The sequence below is a fragment of the Xenopus laevis genome, chromosome 5L (assembly GCF_017654675.1).
Source record: "Xenopus laevis strain J_2021 chromosome 5L, Xenopus_laevis_v10.1, whole genome shotgun sequence".
NCBI classification, from domain to species: domain Eukaryota; kingdom Metazoa; phylum Chordata; class Amphibia; order Anura; family Pipidae; genus Xenopus; species Xenopus laevis.
This window is the reverse complement of record NC_054379.1, coordinates 144965201-144981002: the sequence shown is the minus strand read 5'-3', so window position 1 is coordinate 144981002 and position 15802 is coordinate 144965201. Positions and strand designations below refer to the sequence as shown.

At 38.0% G+C, this 15802-nt stretch overlaps 1 protein-coding gene across 3 annotated transcripts in view; it reads right to left on the bottom strand.

Annotated features, from left to right (window-relative positions):
* Positions 1-15802, bottom strand: part of sntg2.L (syntrophin, gamma 2 L homeolog) — a 290368-nt gene that overhangs the window by 25373 nt on the left and 249193 nt on the right. For all 3 annotated transcript variants that reach the window (XM_041562254.1, XM_041562253.1, NM_001094304.1), the window contains 1 exon segment: positions 8656-8748. In XM_041562254.1, coding sequence (XP_041418188.1) covers positions 8656-8748 — 93 coding nt within the window.

Genomic DNA, 15802 nt, shown 5'->3' with positions numbered 1-15802 from the left:
GATAGCTCATAGTCCAAGTTGATCCAGGGACTGGTCCGATTGCAATTTTGGAGTCAGAAAGGATTTTTTCCCCCTCTGAGGCAAATTGGAGAGGCTTCAAATTAGGTTTTTTGCCTTCCTCTGAATCAACTAGCAGTTAGCCAGGTTATATATAAACTTAAAAGGTTGAAATGAATGGACAAGTGTCTTTTTTCAACAAAAACTTAGTATGTTACTATGTCTCTTTTACTACAATGAAACCCCTTCTACTTTTTTCTTAGGAAGAATACACCCATCCACGGCTACAACCTAATAACAAGGCAGCCTACTGGGTATTGGTCAGCTGAAATGGAGGCCTCACACATTTTCCTCCATTCACCCCCATTCCATGAACCCTGAAACCCAGCTTTTAATTAAACCGAACTGTGGAAAAGAGAGAACACTTGTTTTCCCACACTGTAAAACGAAATTGTTGTTTTTTTCAATCCAAATTAACTTTGTAACCAAATACTGAATTTTACACTCAAACAGCTTTGTTCCATTTTGTGTTACCTTGGATCTAAGTGAAAAACTTTTCAGCAAGTATATGTTTATATATATATATATATATATATATATATATATATATATATATATATATATATATATATATATATTTATTTTATTTTTTTTAATAATAACCCCTTCATATTAATAAAATAAAGCAAAAAGTGTTTTTATCCATTGACCTATACAGTGAGATTCAGTAAAAGCTGACACGAGAAACAGTTATAGATACAAAATCAAGGACAGCTTTGAGCCATGCTGTGATGCGCCATAAAAAGGGAGCAAGCAGAGAAACACCTGTGTAAGTGCCCTTAAAATAACCTGCTATGCATATTCTCACCTATCTTTGACACTTTCCATATGGATTCTCTTTATGCTGAATTCTGATTCTTTTTCTTTTAAAAAAAATATCATTGTCAGATGCTTTTACCACTAACAAAGCAGAATTGTGCTAAGTAAAATTAGCTGCTACAATGATATAAGTCTGCCTATAAAAACACATGTTAACTCTCAAAACATCCATTTAAATAGTTTATGTAGAAGAAAAGGTGATATAAGAAGTGTTTAAAACTATATTTAAAAACTACTGTATGAATTAGGACATCATGAAATATAATGTGCCTAGTATTAACTTCTAAATGTAATGTGTTGTACCATGGATTGATCAGCTTGGTTGCAAAAAGTTGCTAATAGCACAGCTTCCATGGGGATTGTGATCCACTAGTAGCTGTTTTGTATTAAAGGAGAAGGAACGTCTTCTTCCAGTTGGGAGTGCCAAATTTTAGGCACCCCCAAGTGATTGTATTGACTTACCTGAAACCCCGGCTGGTGCTCCTATCAGCAGAAAACTGCACCGGCCCAGGGTTCTTCCAGCCAGCACCACAAAGTGATCCTCTTCTGGCTTCTTCTTTCTTCTCGTGGCTGCACATGCGAAGTAGAATGAAAAGCCGAACTTTAACTAAAAAGTTGGCTATTTCTTCTACTTCTCATGAGTCTGCCCTGGGAGGGTGCCTAACATTTGGCAACATTTGTTGCCCTTCTCCATTAAGGGCAACAACCAGAGCATTATTAAAAGCTCCACATGTCCCAGATGGCATTTAGAAATACTCTAGAACATCCAAAAATAACAGAGAGTTGCCTACAAGAAATGTTGGTAACAGACCAGAGTAGACCACACTTTTTAAGAAGGCAAGAAGTAAAGATGCAAAATAACCAACTAGAATCTAGAAAATGAAATTGTCAAAAAATGAAACTAGAAAAGGGTTTCAGAAGTTCATATATGAGATGTCAATGGCAACACATGTTCTTCTACTTGTACCAGAGGTTAGGCTTGATTAGAGGGAGATCTGTTGTTTTTTTTTAGCACCGTTGTTCCCTGAGATATTGACATGTAATTCTATGATCCAAGATTGTTCATATCAGTCCATGTTTTCTGGATATCCAATGAACATATAGCTCTATAACACAAGGGAATTTTCATGTATTCCTCTTTTTCTGATGATCACTTCTTAAATTATAGTATTCATCTTTGAACAGCTCTTCCTTAGAGGAATAGAACACCTGCATTGGCTTCACTACAGCATTTCAGCACCTAGATTAATTAAGCTGCCTGCAACTCTTCATTATCATGGGGATGTCTTATTGATTAAAACTACTGTTGTTAGGTCTGTATTAAGAGACCTAATTAAAGTTACGTTACACACAGATGAGATCCATAATGAACTAGTCACATATTGTAGCATTTATGTACTTGAAATAAAGTGAGTTAAAAGAATTTACTTTTAAAGTGATTAACACTGTTATACAAGCGATGTGGGAATTGGCTTAGTGCTTGTGCAATTCACATTTTAAAAAAATCATGTTTTGTCAATGTAATGCCATAATTAATTTCACCCAACTGTGAGGAGTTCCTGATAGAGTTCCTCTCCTCTTTGTTGCTGTAGACTCGATGGTGGCGGAAATGGTCACATGCGTCACGGCGTAGAGACGTCATTGCACAAACATGTGACGTCATCCTGCCACAGTTTAGCACCAAATTCTAAATAAAAGGATGCCAAAGACCTTGTTTCAAATCCCGCATATACAGTAGAGTAAGTCTTACTTCAGTGAGTTCCTGGGTGTGCTATAATTGTTTTACTTACTAATCCTTGGTTCCTGACCCATCTGATTGATTCTGACTACACTGATTCGCCACCTGCCCTTCTTGTCTGGAGTTTGACCTTTATCTGCTTAACCCTTTGTGTGCTTCATACTGGACTTTTCCTTTCAAATCTGTACACCAGCTTCCTCCTTGGTTCAGACTCCAACATATTGGAGTTGCTTGTCCCTAACAGTAACTCTTTAGTTGATCTCTGCAGAGATTTTCTGCTTTATTGGTTATATTTTCCAAAGATGGGCAAATACCAGTTCCTTGGGTTGGTATAGTCACCCTAGTATGCAATGTCCAAATGATATTGGTTCAGATAATATATGGACAAGAAAGTTAAATGGGAACCTGTCACCCAAAAAATTATTCAAAATCCTATTTTATCATATTAGTCAAGCAAAATAAACTTTTGTTTCCTTCATTCTGGGAATTCATAATTATAACAAGCAGGCAGGAGCCATTTTGTGGCCACTGTTATTAAGACAAGACTTGTATCATCTCAGAATCTTGTTTGTGCACCAGAATGGGGACCTGATGTCCATCCCCATGCCCTGGCTACACAATTAAATAGTGAAGAGAACTGGGGGAATGTGGGGAGAGCAGTGACATCTAGGAAGTGCTGAATGGAAAGTGAAAGTAATTGTCTGCCTAAAGCATAGAGGAGGGGCAGACAATATTTGATTGACAGCTGAGATTTTTAAATGAGTTTACAACAGCTATGAATGCTTTAATTAAAAATAGAAATTGGATTTCATGTTTAATTTGAAAAGGACTTTTATTATACAGATTTTTGTGTCAGGGTGACAGGTTCACTTTAAAACAGAAGATGGTCAAGAAGAGGAAGTTGACAGAAACAGGAACAAGGCAGTTTGAACAACATACAAGCAGCTTATATGAATCCAAATCCAGAACAAGGCAGGCTTAGACAGAATGGAACATAGAAAGGCACAATGCACAGAAAGCACATGGTGAATAAACAATGCTCCTTTTCAATAAATCTCTATGTAAGACCTTTTCTCCGAGTCACTGAACGTCAATGAAGCTTGTCCGAGTCAATGATATGGGTCAGGGCACTTTTCAAACTTGGCAATGATCTTAAGGAAAGCCAATAGACTAAAAATATTGTTATTGATGGACTGGCTGCGGAATCACTGAATCCTTACTTTAGGAATTTTTAGACGATTCACTTAAAGCTTTAGTTGTGCCTCAGGCATAATTTATTGTTTTGAGAAAAAAAAATCAAGCTTAAATTTTTAGGCATACAAGGAGATTCTTAGGAGCAGAATCTCAGAATAAAGAGGGATTAGAAACATAAAGGTCCAGAGGCAATTAGTATGCACATACATAGTTGACATCGAAGACGTGCTCATAGTACTTGCAGGTTTTTAGACAAAATTATAATCATAATTAGATACAGTTAATATTGTTATTCGCGTGGATTTGGGGCTAAACTGCACATTTTGCCATCAGTGGATTTTTTCATGAGGCTGTGACAAAAATTTGCAGCAAAATAAAAAGTTGCTGAGAAAAAAACTGAAGAAAAGAATGCCCATTCACTTCAATGCATTTGAAATAAGAAAACAAAGCCCATTGACAATGCATTTGGAGTGAGAAAAAAACTCTCATTGATGCCCATTGACTTTCATACAATTTACATAGTAACATAGTAAGTAAGGTTGAAAAAAGACACACACCCATCAAGTTCAACCTTTTTTTTTTTATTTATTTGTCTAACTGCCAGTTGATCCAGAGGAAGGCAAAAAAACCCATCTGAAGCCTCTCCAATTTGCCTCAGAGGGGGGAAAAATTCCTTCCTGACTCCAAAATGGCAATCGGACCAGTCCCTGGATTAACTTGTACTATGAGCTATCTCCCATAACCCTGTATTCCCTCACTTGCTAAAAAGCAATCCAATCTCTTATTTAAGCTATAAATTAATACAATACAGAAGTTACCACAACAAGAAAGTTGTTGCAACAAAAAAGTCACCCATAGACTTTAATGCATTCTGTGAAATGTTTCACCGTGTCACGTATTTTTTGGCACAGCAAACAGGGCAGATTCGTTTATCACTAATCACAGCACCCAGTGTCAGATTGGCCTGCTGGCTAACTGAGATATTTCCTGGTAGTCCCTGATCTGAATGGGCTCTTTGCTATTTCTGGAGCACAGAGCTTTAACTCTTTCCTGACCTTATCACCGATTTCTAAATGAGCTATTACCTTTCTTTCTCATTGCTGTCCATAAAACACAAGCGGAACCAGTAATAGGTAAAAAAACAACATTCCAAATTTATTGCAATCTAGTGGGCAAATTGTTTGAAAGAGAGAGCCTTGGCTTTATTGAAGGGGTTATTTACGTCCACAAGTTTTTTTGCACAATGCAGCATTTTTGCTAGAATTCCAGTTCAGTTGTGGGTGCAAGGGGGAGTTGAGTCAGACACAATTGCACTGTACGCCAAAATGAATGCAATTAAGCATGTGCTTCATCACAAATTGGATGCACTTGCACCACAAAAATCACAAAGCCTGTCTGACATAATTGTCAGTGTTTGGCGTCCTAATGACACGATCGTTCTTTGCTTTTAGCACAACTGTACTGCGACGATTGATGCAGAGCATTGAGGGACCTGACCAAGTGGCAGCTACGTTCACAGCATTCCCCGATTTGGAATAAGAGGCACGACAGACTGAGAGGTGCAAAGTGCAACTATACAGAAGTGCAAAGTGGACATTTTGACCCAAGTACCTTTATTTAAAGTGGCTTTATGTGTAACTGACTGCAGGGAAAAGACCAAGTTGCCCACTGTGCTTGCAGTCATAAATGAACTCTTAATACTTTCACTTAATGAATCTCTCAAACATGGGGATAACAGTGTGTTTTTCAGCAAAACAAAAATATATCAGTGCTCCAGTTGGTGGGCCCTTGATATCTGGTTCTCTGGTGGGCCTTTGGTGCCCTCGTCTGAATTTGATAGCACCCAAGACTTAAAACAACAGAAGTATACAGACTGGGCTCATTTTATAGCAAAAGGAGACAGATTAGCAATATACAGTATATACTGCTTATAAGGTATTGTAAAGTGATGACAACTAGCCCTGGGAAAGATCTCCCATGTAACTGTAAGTTTATTCAGGTTGCTAGAGAATAGCGATTGCTGCCAAAAGCTAGACACATGGGGCACATTTAATAAGCTTGAGTGAAGGATTCGAATGAAAAAAACTTCGAATTTCGAAGTATTTTTTTGTGTACTTCGACCATCGAATAGGCTACTACGACCTTCGACTTCGTTTCGAATGATTCGAACTAAAAATCTTTCGACTATTCGACCATTCGATAGTCAAAGTACTGTCTCTTTAAGAAATACTACCGAGCTACAATGTTAGCCTATGGGGACCTTTCCCAGCACTTTTCTTAAATTTTTTTGATTGAAGAAAAATCCTTCGATCGATCGCTTAAAATCGTTCAAATCGTTAGATTCGTAGGATTTTATCGTTCGATCAAATGATTTTTACTTTGATCGATCGATCAAAGGATTTGCGCTATATCCTTCTAATTCGATATTCTAATTCTAAATATTTAACTTCGAGGGTCGAATTCAAGGGTTTATTAACCCTCGAAATTCGACCCTTGATAAATGTGCCTCTCTATGTGCTAAAACTATAAATCACCTCCATCCACTGGAAGGTTTAGGGATGAGAAATCTGCAATACTTTCACCAGTATGTAAGTTCATTTATAACCTTGCTTTTGGCTGATAACGCACGAGCGCCACAGAATTTTTCTTAGTGGGAAATAATTTAAAAGCACAGATACAGACATCTAAATACAGAAATATATGCATCTTACAAACCATTGGACACATTTAGCACATTTAAGCTATGCATAGAGAGAATTATGGGATTTCTAGTCTACGCCTAATAAATCTCTCTTGAATAAAAAAAATATTAAAACAAATCCTGGAATTCAACAAGGACTGTTGACATTCCTCACTATGCTCTGCACTTATATCTCGTATAGTCTCTTGGACCTATGGGTTTTTTAATGTAGAGTGAAACATGATTGTTTTAGAAGAAGAAGCCACAGGAATATGTTCTGACCCTCTATATTAGCATTTGGGACATACTTTATGGATGCATGATGCAGCCAATGCTTCCTGCTAAAGATCTACATCATGTTCAGAACAGTTAATAAAATATCAAGGCCCCCTGGTTTAGTAGCCTATTTAGCCACAGAGATAGCCAGGTCACATAGGTACATAGGTACTTTCGACCATCGAATGGGTCAAATTCGATCTAATTCAATCGAATCGAATGATTCGAACGATACAAAGTAAAAATCGTTAGACTATCCGACCATTCGATAATCGAAGTACTGTCTCTTTAAAAAATAATTCAACTTCATACTTCGCCACTTTAAACCTACCAAGCTGCAATGTTAGCCTATGGGGACCTTCCCCAGCACTTTTCTAAGCTTTGATCGAATAAAAATCGTTCGATTGATCGATTAAAATAATTTGAATCGTTCGATCGAACGATTTTTATTCGATCAAACGATTGAAGCATTTGCGCTAAATCCTTAGAATTCGATATTCGAATTTGAAAGTTTTTTACTTTGAGGGTTGAATTTGAAGGTTTTTTAACCCTCAAAATTCGACTCTTAGTAAATCTGCCCCATAGTGTCAATGGCAGTCAAGTTGGCCAGTGGTCATTTGATTTGATTTAGGCAGTGCCAAGATTGAAATGTTCTTGTAATCATGACGGAATGGCAGATAAATGTTTTTATATATCTGTAAGTTTATTATCAGTTAGGGGTCCCTAAACATATGTTTATTTTCACTCCCAGTAATAGCTAACACATTCTTTGAGGTTTCTGTCCATTCCCTGTTTTTACTGAAACATCCGTTTCTTTACATGCAATTTAGGACGATACACAATGCAAAATTATTAAATGCTCTCAATATATATGAGGGAAGTGTTTACTGAAGCTTGCCTGGCTTTACGATTTTAAAAGGCAAAAACTACATGTAAGTTGTAAACAATAATTGTAGAACAATAAATGGCACCAGTTAGAATTCCCTACAATGCAGATCCATTCTTTAGAATCCTAATATTTCTCACTGCTGATTTATATTTACCATAATTATTTAAGGTAGTACAGGTGTGAGACCTGTTATGCAGAATGCTCAGGACCTGGTGTTTTCTGGATAATGGGTCTCTCTGTAATTTGGATCTTCATACCTTAAGTCTACTAGAAAATCATTTAAATGTTAAATAAACCCAATTGGCTGGTTTTGCCTCTAGTAAGAATTATTTGTCTCTTCGTTTGGATCAAGTGCAAGGTACTGTTTTATTATTACAGAGAAAAGGGAGATCTTTTTTTTTAAAAAAAGATAATTATTTGGATAAAATAGAGTCTATGGGAGATGGCCTTAATGTAATTCAGAACTTTCTGGATAACAGGTTCCCAGATAACGGATCCCAAGGATGTCAGTGGACTCTAGACAGATGTGATTCTGAAATAAAATGGACAATGATTCATGACTGTATTGTCTTGTGTCTTGTATACATGGCCGGATTTGTGGAAAGGCCACCAAGGCCCAGGCCTAGGGCTGCAGGATTTTAGGGGAAGGCATGGGACCCAACCACACCCATATTGGTTCAAAAACACTGGGAATGCACAAGAGATACAATAATTTTTTAACTTTCCTGTGCACCAATCCCCATTGCTCCTGATGATGATGATGACATTTTGCACGAATAAAGAGGAGAAAACAGGGGCAACGAACAGCAGTGGGCCCAGGGGCGTCTGCTATGTAAATCCAGCCCTGCTTGTATATCTCAAGATAGCTATGAGAATTCTGTTGTACCTGAAATTCTTTTACTGTTTTCAGGACATCACATAACATAATTCTAATTGTATTTATGCATTTATTTTCATGTAAAGAACTCAAGGCGAAAAACACATTCTAATTTCCCTTCTTACCTTTGACTTGCTGTCAAAACAGGTGAATCCTGAGATGAAGTCCACAGTAAAACAAACAACCTCCCCTTGGCTGCTGCAAACGTATGTTTTGGACTGAAGAAAAATAGAGAATTGGGCAAATTAATAATCACACACAACAATAAATACAACCTAATAAATGTATCCTACAAAAAAAAAAAAAAAAAAAATATATATATATATATATATATATATATATATATGTATATATATATATGTATAGAATGATGAAGGATCAGCACACTCCTTTTGCTTGTAAACAAAGTGTTTTTAATTGATAAGACAGCATCACATCCTACGTCATATGTGTATATATATATATATATATATATAGTGGATAATGTACCCCCTACTGTAATTTATAAAGATATTATGTTACCGAGGAGTTATGTGACCATATAAAAGCACGAGGCCGCAGGCCGAGTGCTTTTATACAGGTCACATAACTCCGAGGTGACTATTAATATCTTTATAAATTTTCAGTGGGGGGTACATTATTCATTATAATCTACAATTTCTGGGTTCAGTTTGTACTTTCTGACGAGTTCTTTGCTTTTTAAATTATGCCATACTTTAGTATATTTAGCTGGGTACCTTTATTTCTTCTTGCTATGGTCATGTCACAGCTGGGATGTAGTTCTTTCCTTTTTTTCTTCACAGGACTCCTCTCCATTTTTGCACCCCCCCTCTGCATTACCAAAGTCTCCTCCCCTTCGTATACACTACCTGGAGTCTCTCTCACCCTCCCTTACATTATCTAAGTCTCGCTCCGCCTCCCATCCACTCTGAAGGCTAGCTCCCGCACTGTGTGACATTTTCTTTCACTACATCACAGACGGGTGAAGGCAAGGGAAGGAGGCGGAGCGAGTCTTCAGAGAGTGGACGGGAGGTGGAGCGAGACTTTGGAAGGGTGAGGGAGGGGGAGCGAGACTTCAGATAGTTGATGCGAGGGGGAGTGAAAATGGAGAAGAGAACGCTAGTGAGGCAGCTGCAGATTTTTTACTGGAGTGAGATCTGCTATGAAGGAAAGAGAAGCCGAAGGGAGGGGGTGGAGCGCGTTGTGGGAGGTAAGCAAATGCAGAGCCGAAAGCTATAGTGGTGGGAAGGTCGGGTAGAGGCGATGGCAGCAGCTGCGAGTGCTGTCCCTTTAAGTTTATAAACGGCGCGTTCTGGCGTCAGAACGCGCCGTTTATAAGGATATAATTTACAGTCTGGTCCCATTGGGAAATGACCAGACTGTAGATTATATATATATATATATATATATATATATATATATATATATATATATATATATATATAATTATATACATACAGTGTCGGAAAAACCCGGTGGGCCCCGACCCTTAATGGGCCCCCGCCGGGCCAGACCCCTCTCCCAATCAGAACACAAAAAGTTTTCCTTAGGCGCCGCCGCGGGGGGGGGGGGTCGGAGAGGGCCCTGGACAGTAGTCCCGGTGGGCCCCGGGCCCCCCAGTCTGACCCTGTATATGTGTGTATATATATATATATGTGTATGTGTGTGTGTGTGTGTGTGTGTAGTACTTCCCCAAAATTGACTCACTCCAGGACTTCATAATGTAGATAGAAAAGAAAATTTATTGTCAACCTTTCGGCCCCGTTCTGGACCTTTCTCAAGAAATTACAAGGCAGTAATGTCTCCTTGTAATGTCTTGAGAAAGGTCCAGAACGGGACCGAAAGGTTGACAATAAATTTTCTTTTCTAACTGCATTATGAAGTCCTGGATTGAGTCAATCTTGGGGAACTACTATCTATAATATATTTGACAGCACACAGGCATGAAGAGAACGCTTGATTGGAGTACACCACAGCTGGAACTATATATATATATATATATATATTCCAGTAAATGGACCCGCACTCTTTCATTCTGGTGAAATAAATGTGCTTTATTCACAAATTCATCTCCAAAGTTTCGGTCCTCTCTGGGACCTTTTCCAAGGATCGAGAGGACCGAAACGTTGGAGATGAATTTGTGAATAAAGCACATTTATTTCACCAGAATGAAAGAGTGCGGGTCCATTTACTGGAATATATCACAAAGCCTCGACCAACGCACCGCCATCGATAAATTGAATCCGGGAGGAGTGCGTTCACTGTACTGACAATATATATATATATATATATATATATATATATATATATATATATATATATATATATATATATATATATATATATATAAATATATTGTTTGCAAACATTTTGATTGCTGGGTAAAAACAACATGGCAGTTTGCACTAATATTTAGTTTTTCCCACACCGTGCTATGTAAGTAAATAAGTAATTATGTGCTTTAAAGGAGAACTAAAGGTACAATCATGTCAGCGTTAAGCACCAGTTCAAGGAATTTCTGTAAAAGCTCAACATTAGCATCGTCTTTGGCTTCTTCCTCTTTCTCTTTGCTCTGGTCTGAGTGTAAAGCAGAACTTAGACACAAAAATATGACTTTTACTGAACATCTGAAGAGGTAAATAAAGATCACAGCAAATGAACTACTACAGAAATACCCGGGCATGGTGCAGTTTTAAGCAAGCACTTGTCCAAAATACTGTATCAGATAAGGGATTATAATCACTGGGGAGAGTCTACAATTTGGTTCCCCCAAGTTATTTTACTTTACTTTCTTCTTTTAATAAAGACAAACATACAATATACCAACAGCAATATAGGTATAGAAAAAAAAGATGAATATTATGCTATTTGATTGGCTTAATTTAATTCTTGATATATTAACATGGAGATTGTTTTACCACAATGTTCACTGTGACTCCTTTAATATGCGCAAAATAAATTCCCATTGGAACCCATTTTCTGAGTCTATGTAGGTTTATTTAATTTTAATCTGCTCAATTATTTCTTTCAGTAACAAGATAAGTCGTTTGACTAATGAGACAATGTTTTGTAAAGCTGCACATATTAAAGCACAGTATATTAAATGCCTCTATGGATGCCTTCCCAGCAGACATCTTCGGGAGGGGTACTGTAGAAAACCATAGTCCGATGCATATGAGATCTATTTGTTTGGTGAATATTCAGAATATACCTACAGATGAGATTTGTTAGCTGAAAGAGCGTTAACAGTCATTAGACTGTACTGTAATTTGGACCTCTATACCGTAAGTCTACAAAAAAATTATTTAAACACTAATTAAACCAAACTGGATTGTTTTGCCTCCAATAAGGATTAATTATATCTTAGTTTGGATCAAGTACAAGCTACTGTTTTATAATTACAGAGAAAAAGGAAATCAATTCTAAAAATGTGAATTATGTGATTAAAATGGAGTCTCTGGGAGGAGGCCTTCCCGTAATTTGGAGCTTTCTGGATAATGAGTTTCCATATAATGGATCCTATACCTGTACAAGCAAACTCTGCTTTGACTGACAAAGTTTGGGGAGGTGAAATACAGATATACAGACCTGGGCTTTTCTTTCTATAATTTGGTTCTCCATACCTTAAAAAGTCTAAGCATGAAATAAACTCAATAGGATTGGTTTGGCACCAATGTGGCTTAGCTACAAGCAAGTACAAGCATCTGTTTTATTATCACAGAGAAAAAGGACACCCGTTTTTAAACATGTGGCATTAATTGATTAAAAAGACGAGGCTACCGATATCGGAAAAAGCCTTGGATATCGGTCGGCTCGTTGATTGGCCAAGTCTGAAAATATTGATAGCGCCCGAACTTCGGCAAAGAGATACTGCTGATTGGTCAGATAGAGGTAGAATTCAGCTCTTAATGTTTGTAGAGAAAATGGTCATAGGAAAGAATGTAATTGTAATGTGTACGGACACCTTTAGGTGGTAAATATTGCAAATTTTATAAATAGATTTCTATAGGCTCTGCATGTCTATAGGGCTCATTTACACCTGCAGTGGGCAACTAGCAGTCCGCCCCAAATGAGTTGTGCTTTAAACCACTTTCATTAAAAATGTTGTTCGCCTTTGAATTAACTTTTACTATCCTGTAGAGAATGATATTTTGCAATTGGCTTTCATTATTTATTATTTATAGTTTTTAAATTATTTGTCTTTTTCTGCTGACTCTTGCCAGCTTTCGAATGGGGGTCACTGACCCCATCTAAAAACAAATGCTCTGTAAAGCTACAAATATATTGTTATTGCTACTTTTTATTACTCATCTGTCTATTCAGGCCTCTTATTTATATTCTAGTCTCTTATTCAAATCAATGCATGGTTGGCTACTTCAACCTTCGACTACGACTTCGAATCAAACGATTCGAACTACAAATCGTTCGACTATTCGACCTTTCGATAGTCGAAGTACTGTACTGTCTCTTTAAAAAAAATTTTGACCACCTACTTTGCCACCTAAAACCTACCGAGCACCAATATTAGCCTATGGGGATTCGAAGGATTTTACTTTGATGATCGAATATCGAGGGTTAATTAACCCTCGATATTTGACCCATAGTAAATGTGCCCCTAAATGTTAACTCAAAGGCAAACAACCCCTTTAAAGGTGCTTGCATTAAAATGCTCTTTTCGCAATTCTGTCTGGTTGCACAATTCGTAACAAAGCACACGGGCAATTTCTAGCGATGAGCGAATCTGTCCCATTTTGCTTTGCTGGAAAATTTACGAAATGTTTTTGTCAGTAATATTTAGTAGCATGACAAAACTACATTAGAGTCTATGAGAGTTTTTGTTTTGTGGCACCTTGTTTTTGCTTTGGGGCTGCCACTAAAAATTGGGAAGGCAAAATCACATGCATTTTCGTTCAGTATACTGCTACACACGTGCCCTACATTAAGGGCAGAACATGAAGGGCAAAAACACTAGGCTGCTTGTTGCCAGTCTCTTAAAAACATGTCTGTGATTTTTGACATTACCTCTGGTCGACTGGTAATGGTATCTACTACTCCTCTATATTGTTGTTGTTTAAGTAAAAGGTACCATCTATAGTTTATATATTACTTTATATGGCGGCCCTGCTACTAGCTTACAAACACAGGCACAGCTAATCTAAATCTGACCACCAACAGATAATAACTGGATGCTCTGGATCCCACGTTAAAATGAATAAACCATGGGGCAGATTCCCTAAAGGGGGAAGTGACTAACGCTAGACGCATGACGCCATTTCGTAACTTCGCCAATTTCCTAACGGGCACAGGCGTCACTTCGCTAGAGAAGAAGCGTTGCTTCGCACTCTAACGCCAGGGGAATTTTTGCTCTGGCGAAACGACGTTACTCCCCAAATTCACTAAGCTGCAGATTTTACTGAACGTTACCTCATTCGCCAGACTTGCCTTCGCCAGCTCAGCTCAGACCAGGCAAAGTGCATTGGAGTGCATAGATCTTCCTAAATTTTTAGTGCCTTTTGTGTTTTTAAGTCCCAAAAAATGCTGGCGTATTTTCCGTTTTTCTGAGTGATAGCCCACAATACGTCCATGTAACTTTATAATTTCCAGTCGTATGCAAATTAGGCAACGCTAGCGCATCTTCTCTTTGATTGTCAAAGTAATGCTGGCGAAAATTCGTTAGCATTCTGCGCCCTGGACGCAACTTCTCACTTTACTGAATTAGCGTTGTCCTAGCGAATGTACACCTAGCGAAGTGTTGCGATGGCTGCAAATCTGTCTCTGGCGATTTTTCGTCAATTAGGGAATTTGCCCCCATATATTTATGTGTATGTCCTTATATAGACATTGTGACGGCTCAGATCCCTTTGTGGAAGGAGAGGGGAAGGATAAAATGACTTATGTGTTTGTTGCTCGCACCTTTTTTTTACGCGCTTTACATTTTTTTTCACACAAAGCTGGACGAGCCATGTGGCAAATTTTTGTTGTCGTTTTCAGAAAATTTCTCCACGGCCAAAATGCGGACATTCACGTCGAATTTTTACATGGCAAAATGTTTTGCTCATCTCTAGCAATTTCATTAATTTTGTCATATAAGATACTGTTGTGCAAAGTGCAGTGCAATGCAATTGTGTCGGATTCAACGCCCTATTGTGCCCTAATTCTGGGGGGAAAAACCATGTCGATTGGGCTCAAAATTGCGCTTTGCTCACTGCACTTGCAGACATAGATGAGCCCAATTGTCTTCCTATTAGAACTATGAGCAGAACGTGTTTCTAGCAAGAATACTTATTGTTCTAAGTGTTATTCAGATGCTCAGGATTTACAAGACAAGTAATATGAATATAAAGTATAATATCAAGGAGCCTGGTACAAAAAAAAGCTCATAAAAATGTTACAGTTCTGTGACTAATGGCTGACAAAGTGCTGAGCGTCCTGCATTGTAAGCACATTTGCAGCATAATGAAACATGCACTTTCAGCTATTGATTATCAGACGAACCTGCAGAAAAAAAAACCTTTTTATAGAAAGTTTATATTTATGGCATTTGTTACGTTGCCCAAGGGAAAACATATATTTATCTATTGATGTATAGGACATCTTTACAGAAGTACTAGATAGATTACAGAAGTCAGATGAGCAACGGATTTATGACAGTATTTTGTATGTAACTTCCCTTGTCCGCCTGCAACTATTATATTAGCCAAGGGAAGAACGATTGGCGGTTCATAGTCATTTAGTTCTTCAAAATCAACTATTGTCCACCAACAAATACTGTATAAACTGGATTATAGAGGCATTTCATGGCTGTCTGTCAGAGACTAGGGATGTAGCGAACGTCGGAAAAAAAGTTCGCGAACATATTCGCGAACTTGCGCAAAAATGCGAACGGTTCGCGAACGGTTCGCGAACCCCATAGACTTCAATGGGAAGGCGAACTTTAACATCTAGAAAAGACATTTCTGGCCAGAAAAATGATTTTAAAGTTGTTTAAAGGGTGCAACGACCTGGACAGTGGCATGCCAGAGGGGGATCAAGGGCAAAAATGTATCTGAAAATCTGCCTGTGTGTGCTTGGAAGAGATAGTGTAGGGGAGAGCTGTTAGTGATTTCAGGGACAGATGATAGTAAGTTTGCTGGCTAGTAATCTGCTTGATACTGCTCTGTATTGGAGGGACAGAAGTCTGCAGGGATTTGAGGGACATTTTAGCTTAGGTATCTTTGCTGGCTAGTAATCTACTGTTCTCTTTAAACAACTGCCATACGTTGACCTTGTAGG